Source organism: Anarrhichthys ocellatus, unplaced genomic scaffold (genome assembly GCF_004355925.1).
Source record: "Anarrhichthys ocellatus isolate YVR2014 unplaced genomic scaffold, GSC_Weel_1.0 scaffold17, whole genome shotgun sequence".
Taxonomy (NCBI): Eukaryota; Metazoa; Chordata; class Actinopteri; order Perciformes; family Anarhichadidae; genus Anarrhichthys; species Anarrhichthys ocellatus.
The window spans coordinates 6,206,330-6,214,439 of NW_022280047.1; the positions used below are offsets into that span (position 1 = coordinate 6,206,330).

The following is an 8,110-nucleotide window of genomic DNA, read 5'->3' on the forward strand; positions in this document are numbered from 1 at the left end:
ATCGGTGCGCTGTGGCTTTTTTTTTTTTAAGTGGAGCTGCATTCATTAGCTATGGAAATGGATTTTGAGCCAAGTGAATGGGGTTCAGCGGTGCATTAGATCTGCCTAGCACTAATGGACCTCGCCTCGCGGGCAAAGTAAGTACACTCAGACACACACTCGTATAGACTAATGAAAGCACACATGCGTGCAAATGAACACTTCACATTCTCTGATGGATGTTCATTCAAACTTCGATGTGTGTGTGTGCATGTATCCGTCCTTACAGCAGTGGATCGTATAGGCTGGCCCCAGGGTTGTGTCCCTGGGGGGGGGGGCTGCTTGAGGAGCACACCCAGGGCGTCCTCCGTGTAGCCACAGGCCTGGCCCGGGGTAAGAATGGATGGGATATCTGACTGACGAACAAGCCGGAGACTTTTAGCCTGCAGCCACTGCGCGGAGAGTAAAAGCAAGAAATAGACAGGGAGAGAGGGGCGAGAAGTCTGGGTTTGTGATGGAAAGGATGCCCTGGCTTTCAAAGTAGCTGAGCACTGCCTGGGGCCAATAAAGTGTGAGTCTGAAGGAGGGACAAAAAGAGAAGGAGCAAGAGTAGGCAGAGGATACGAAAGAAAAAAAGAGGAAGGGAAAGGGTGGAAGAGAGAAGGAAAGACAGAAGAAGAGGTGCAGGAGTAGGAACAATACCTGCTGAGGGAACAGTCCGATCGTCAACATGCATCAAAGCTATTCAACTAACTTTCTGGAAGTCTGGAACTAGCTGGAAGTAAGGTGTGCGCGTGTGTGCGTGTGTGCGCGTGTGTGTGTGTGTGTGTGTGTGTGTGTGTGTGTGTGTGCGTGCATGCGTGTGCGTACGTGTGCGCACTATTCAGATAATTACAGCTAGAATAGAAGCAGGAGAATGTGAGCATAGTCTCTATGGGGACTCTTTCATGATTGGTCAGGTCTGGTGGTGAAAGTAACACACTAGATGAGATAAAAGCACCGAGCTCAGTGTTAACTCAAAGCAAGGGTGTACTTAGCATGTTTCACTGGTGCAGCTGGAGGCTACTGGACAGGCCACATTATCTAAAAGTGATGCAAGGTATCTAGTGAGCTAAATGATCACATTGTTTGCTTGCTTTGTAAGTGCTTTGTCTTATACTCTCCAAGCACCTGAGACATTTGATGCTTTTGTTCTGCCAAATGTGGATTTACAAAGCTTCAAGGTGCTACTATTTGTTGAATTTGATGAATAGCAATGATGCCAGGAGTGCTTGACAAAACCTCCTTGTGACTGGACACCAAACACAAAAGGATAAGCAAAGTTCCAGGGGCTGATAATGAACAGAGGTAAAATGGACACACTGTTGTCTTTAGGCTTTAGTCTGACTGTCAAGACTCTCTCTGTCTGGTGTCTTTTTGGTCCTCAATATCTCCATCATGATCGTGAACTTGTTGTGGACAAACGATCTACCTTTCCATTGCTTTGCCTCTTATATCCAAAGAATGCCCTTACTGAATGTGATACGTTTTCAGATGTTATAGCAAATACACCAGGTGGTGTTCTTTTTATAAGAACAATAGAAAAGTGACTGTTTGGACAAATGTCTAGGGCAGGGGTCTTCAACGTTTTTCAGGCCAAGGACCCCCAAACTGATAGAAAGATGGAGCAGGGACCCCCGACTATATATATATATATATTGTATAAAATTGAGTTTTATATTAAACTGGGCCTAGTGCCATGTATAAACATACCTCTTTATTGTGCATTCAATACTAAGCTATTCAAATAATACACAGGTTCATATAGTCATGTTTTTATTTTAAACATGTGCAAGGTACAGTGAGTAGGGTGGCCGTGCCACTGCCATTTATAAACATACCTTGTCAGCTGATACCAATGCCAACATTGTCTGTCAATTGCATGATCATCATGATCATCATGCACACAAGCTATTCATGCGGAAACGAAAATGAGTGATGGCCTATTAGTGCCACTGCTATGCATAAACATACCTTTTATCGTGCATACAATACTGAACTAATAATAATGGACAGATTCATATTTGGGGGGAAAAAAATAAAAAAATCTTTTTTTTTAAATTGTCTAATTAACCAAAAATTTCGCGGACCCCCTGCAGTACCCCTAGAGGTCGCGGACCCCATGTTGAAGACCTCTGGTTTCCCTCAAAGTTTTTAAAATAGCAGCATCAAATTCCCGTTGATTGGTGTTGCGCGGTCTGCAGATGGTGGATCTGCCAAAGATAGGGGCTGAGGTGCTGGCAAGGTGCTGTCTGCAGGTGTTGGCAGTCACAACGTTTGGAGGAGGCATTGTTATTCTTATCTTTTGCTTCGCACAGATACAGCACACAGTGCTGAGGAGAGTTTTACATTTTACGGTATCTTTAATTTTTGTATGTGTTAAAATAAAATGTGTTAACTGTGTGTGCCGGTGTGTGTGTAGTGCTAATGGTACATGAGACACCTGGATAGTGGGTAGAGGGAAAAGGTGTCTTCTCACCAGCACACGGCTCAATATAAGGCTAATAATACATGGGATAAAGCCTTTGATTGTTAAGAGTAGAGATATGCAAACCAACAGTAGGCTACAACAGTAAAGTGCCTGCACACCTAAGCTCAATGCCTTTCTTTTTTCTCTTCGGGTATTAGATGACTTTTTTATCCATGGTGGATCTTGCCCAGGTCAAAGTAAGAGAGACGTTTTCCTCATATACCGCATACAAGTCAACATATTGTGATGAAAAGCATAATAAGCTGGAGGGAGAAAATCTGTAGTAAGTTTACTTTGCCCAAATAACTCCGCCCACATGCCTACTATTTTCCTGCTATAAATAAATTATATTACTAGTATTGGTTTTGCTCCCATATTTGGGAAATCCATCTAAAATTGATTTTCACCGACATCAAAATGTTTAACAATTAGAGTAGCATATTTTTATATTAATCTCATGTATATATTTGAATGGTTAGTGTTGTCAAGGTGCAACAATAGCACACAGAAAAACGTATTTATCAAACACATTTTAGCAGCACAGCTTGCTTGTTTCTCGAGTAAAAACAACTGTAACTGCATTTGGCCACTCTCGTCACCACTCCTGTTGTCATTATAGTCTTGACCTACTTTCCCCTGCACTATTACCCTGTCTCACAATGCAGTTAAGATACGGATAATGAGAACTCAGGGGTAAACCATCCAAGGAGCAAGTATACCTCTCTGGAGCGTCTTCATTTTAAACTTCCTGCCGTGTCTCATGAGCATCGCGTTTTGTCTGCCTAATGGTATTCGATTTGACAGATGTTTTTAATCCCCAAGAGGAGAACTTAGTCAGACAACAGGGCACCGAATAACTTAGCAGGAGCAATAACAACCATACACACAGTGGAGACAAATATAGCTTTTTATTAATGACAAGATATCTGTACCAGTAGTGGGCAACTTCTTACTGATGTGCTAAATTAGAGTAACATCTATACATCAGAACATGTCATAAAGATATTGATAATATTATAGTTCAAAACGTATGTGAAATATTATGTTTATCTATTTTGGTTAGCAGTTTAATTGCCTAGCTGTAGACACCGATGAAGGGAGACTGAATGCTGAGTAACATGTTTTTGTCCAAACATTATAGAGTTGATATGACTTTTTGTATTTATTCATTTTCTACTTGGTGTGCAAGAAACCAGAACACATCTTGGAGCTTTCATTAAGGCTAAATGCTGTATTGAGTAAAGAGAGTCAGGGAGACCAGTGAGACTACTTCACCACTGGGGGGCAGCAGCGAGCTTCAGATGAGACTATCCTGCCTCAAATTCGCATTAAAACAAACGATGCTTTTAAAGACAAACGGAAATTTTTAAACAGAGAGGTATGACACCTAGATACAAGCGTTTCAAAAGGCAAACAGATGGATATTACATGTCATAAATATAAATGAATTTATTTGGTACTCTAAATACCAATTAGGATACTGATATCATGTTAATAATGCCACTGCAGCAACGAGTAGCTCAAACTGTCGTTGTTTTACTGATACAATAAAGCAGCAGTAGTTCAACCGACTGCTCATCTCACACGAAATGCTAATTTCGGATACGGAAGGAGTAGTCCGTGAAGGCACCACGGGTTATCACAGCGGAGCGTCTCATCGCCTTCAAGGTGTCTCTCTGGGCAGCTAACTCGCAGTCTCACCTCGCGTTTGATTGAACCCTTTTTGATACACATTTCTGCTTAATATCTCGGGACTTTCCGCGCCATGAAGGGAATCAGGGTTTTCTTGGTGCTTTCCGCGTCTCTGCTGAACACAGCCGAAGCGGCCAGGAGCAAGACGAGCAACCAGAACAGCTTCCGACGGGCAGCTAACGGCATCTACCAGACTCTGAGTGGTGTCTTCGGAGAGGACAACATCAGAGGGCTGTACAAGGTGAGTGTGGGACATGCGGATGTGAAGGTAACACAGCTCGTTTTGTTTCAGCGGCTCGTAGAAGCTAGCAGACGAGGCGGTTGTGTGGTCTGACTTTGGGGCCTGGCCAACAATTTCACGGATGCCATTTTGAAAAATTGGCCATTATCTCATATTTTATCCGTCTGTAGAAGATGTCAGTTAATATAGCGTTAACGTGCACAGCGAAAGAAAATGCGTTTTTATTCAGCCACGCTTAAATTTCTTAATTTGTTGTGTATCCAATTTTTTCATTCATTGTTCAGAGTTCACCGGCAAGTGCATCAGATATCAGATATCAGCTCACAGCTGACAGGAAGCCCCGTTGGCCCAGGACATTTGCACTTCCTCTTCACATCTTCAATTAGTAGAAAGCTGCTCTTGCTGGGTAAACTCATTACCCTGTACTCTGGCATTGGTTCAGATGCACTTCCTGTATTTTGAATCCTTATTTTATTTCCTGTATGGGGCCCGCCACAGTGACATATGTGAGGCTATGCACGTGACTAGTAACCGTCTAACTGCACAGAGCAGATGTTGGCTTTTATCGAAATTAATAAATAACCATTGACATATACCCGTGCGGATTTTAAAACGTATAATGAAAGCCTCGTGTCTCAGTTTGTCTGCTTTACTGATAACAACATGCAAACTGAGTGGCTGATAAGTTATGAAGGCGATCAGTTGCATACAATGCATCAAACTCCTCTTCTTGTGACTGGTCTACAAAGCCGAGGCTGACATAATCCTCACAGATGTAGTTTAGCTTATTCTGTAGTTTGTCTGCGTTTGAACTGATGCCTTCCAAGTGACATTGAATAGACCAAATACAAGTGGAGCCTATATCTACGATGAGCTGTTAAAAAGGGCTATTTATGTTTTATTTATAGCCAACTAGGCCATAAACGGAGTCAGCGAGATACGCATGTAATGCTGTACATGTACATTGTTCAAAAGACTTTTAATCACAAGATTGAAAGCTGTTCTGTCGCTTCCCCAAATTTGTAATGTCAAGTTTTAATTCAGTCCATTCCATCTTGTAGGATTCAAAAGAAACACCACAACATAGGTAGCAGCTCGAGTAGATGATTGTTGTGCAACTCTACTGACTAAAGCTTCTACCACAGATCTTTTCATTCTTTGGTTTACTAAAAGTCTCGTCAATTACACAGTCTTACCCGTCTCTCTGCATTTCTGTTTGGTTCTGTAGTTTTTCTCCAAAACGACGGAGCGGTTTGTCCATGGAGTGGACTCGTTTCTCGACACCATCTGGAAGATCTGGTCAGATTTGCTGGATGTGATGGGCATCGAGTGTAAGTTTTTAAATGTGTCATGGCATTTCTAACAAAAGAGAGAAAGAGAGTGACTTATTGCAAGACTGCCTCCTCTTCTGTCTCCCCTCTGTAGCCTCAAACCTCAGCCACTACTTCAGCACCACGTCTCTCACCAACTCTCCGGCACGCGCCCTGCTCCTGGTGGCCGCTGTGCTTGTGGCCTACTGGTTCCTCTCCATGTTCCTGGGGGGGTTCTTCTACTTGCTGCACGCCGTGTTCGGGCGCTTCTTCTGGCTGGCCCGCGTCACGCTCTTCACCCTGTCCTGCCTCTACATCCTGCAGAAGTTCGAGGGCGACCCCGAGCGCGTGGTGCTGCCGCTCTGCTTCATCATGGTGGTGTACTTCATGACGGGGCCCGTCGGAGCGTACTGGCGTCGGGGCGGTGGGTCCGGTTCACTGGAAGAGAAAATCGACCACCTGGACACTCAGATCAGGCTGCTGAACATCCGGCTGAGCCGCGTCATAGATGGCCTGGAGTGCACCGGGGACCAGTAGGTAGCGGGGGGGATGAGGGGGAGGAGTTATTGTTTCCTGTGCACATCTGCAGCAACACAACTACTGGGTATTTACAACGCTATTGTCAGATGGGGGACAAAACTAGTTTTGTAAAACAGTATTTTAACTGCTTGAGTTGATTTTAGTTACAGAATACCTAAAAAAAACAAAAAAACAAAGAGTCCTCAGAGGTGTGGACCGTTGACAACCAAACATTTGATTTCCTTTGTCATGTTTGTCTCGAGGCTTTAATTGAAAGGCTTTTGCTACATTTGTGAGGAAGTTATCAGAGAGACGTTCGTGGTTTTCAAAATGCTGGCCTAGTTCTACACCTCAACTACGTTTTGGGAAAAACTCCCAATTTGGGGTTTTAAGTTTTGGTGTTGGGATTAAGCATCGTCAATGCTTTTGCTAAATGAAGTCATATTTTATGTTTTGTTTTTTTCTATCCTTGTGAATACCATGGGGGGTTACAGTTCTTACAAAGGTTTGTCCACAAACAGTTGTTCCCCTTTTTGAAACTATTGAAATAGGAAAGGGGCGGGGAGTGTGACGCAGGGGGGGCCGATACAAACATTGTATTTCAATTATGTAAAAAAAATCCTCAAGATGTTGTTCATGGTACGACTTATTTATTCGTGTGGATCTAGTTTGTTTCACTAGGTCACCGTCCCGCAGTGGCAATAGTTCATCGGGACCTCTTTTTCATTCTGTGTTTGAGCAAATGCATCTGGGTGACTTACTTGAATGTGTGTGCAAATGCATTATTTTGTGTGTGTGTGTGAAATGAAAAGCACTGATTAAGAGAAAATGCAGACAGGCAGCAATATCTCAGGGACTCAACCAACACACACATATAGAATTGGAAAAGAGAAATCGAGTATATTAAAATCATGTCTTGGTCTCTTTGAGTCGCTTAACAAGTTTTTTTCAGATATGGTTTGAGATCTGTCTCGGTAACTCGGTGCAGTTTGTGTTCTTGTATCATGTTGAAATTGCACAGTGGTCTATAAAGGCTTAAAGTGTGTCTTAATACATCTTCTGATGAGGACTTGAGTGTAAACGCGATCAATATCTCAACTCGATTACAGATTGAATTTGGTCGAGTGCCTTTTGAATCTGTGGCAAACATACAAGCGCACACTGTTCAACCCCGTCGCACCCTGCTCTGGACATTTGAAGCTGTACATTATTTTAGTTTTATGTTAGTATGTGGTCAGTAATAATTCCCAGTAACTTAATGAGATGTTTATGATTCATACAGTTTATCATGAAAGCTGTGCTCGGTGTGCATTACTGTAGCCTGTTACTTTGATGGGCTTTTTAATCTTTTCTTATTATTTCGGACAATTTTTGTTTTCTCTTCATATTCCCCTTGGCACAGCTTTTTGTCATTTAAATTGATAGAATCTAGACACTGTCAACAAATGTTTTTATACAAATGACCCTAATGCTGTGCACATTTGGGAGGGGGAACGTTACCTTTAGTGTCACATGAGAAAGATGGACTACAGAAGTCAGTAATGTTGCAGAGTGGTTGAAATCATCAGAGGCTACTTATCTAGTTCATGACATTACTGAGGCCAAAGAACCAACCAGTATTTATACACTTTAGACACTCACGTTAACAAAATCCTCAGCAGTATGTGTGAGATGCATTCATGCCCCAGACGGTGTTGCGTCAACAAACTAGTTCAATATTTTGATTGAAATGATATTTCCCCAGCCAGTTCTCTCCCCCCCCCCCCCCCCCCCCCCCCCCCACACACACACACACACAGCTAGAGTAATCTGAACCTTCCTGCGTGACGTTTTTTCTTTACATTACGTACGTGTTCTTAA

At 42.7% G+C, this 8,110-nt stretch overlaps 2 protein-coding genes across 2 annotated transcripts in view; one reads left to right on the top strand and one right to left on the bottom strand.

Moving 5' to 3' along the window:
- stpg2 (sperm-tail PG-rich repeat containing 2) overlaps positions 1-711 on the bottom strand; it is a 47,668-nt gene extending 46,957 nt beyond the window's left edge. Inside the window, 3 exon segments of the mRNA XM_031856685.1 lie at positions 280-317; positions 320-431; positions 682-711. Coding sequence (XP_031712545.1) covers positions 280-317; positions 320-431; positions 682-711 — 180 coding nt within the window.
- Positions 712-4,083: 3,372 nt separating this feature from the next.
- On the top strand, positions 4,084-8,031 carry bri3bp (bri3 binding protein). The gene is made up of 3 exons (XM_031856704.1): positions 4,084-4,421; positions 5,650-5,752; positions 5,847-8,031. Exons 1-3 carry the CDS (start codon positions 4,254-4,256, stop codon positions 6,266-6,268), a joined length of 693 nt encoding a protein of 230 aa, XP_031712564.1. The 5' UTR covers positions 4,084-4,253; the 3' UTR covers positions 6,269-8,031.
- Positions 8,032-8,110: the final 79 nt, after the last annotated feature.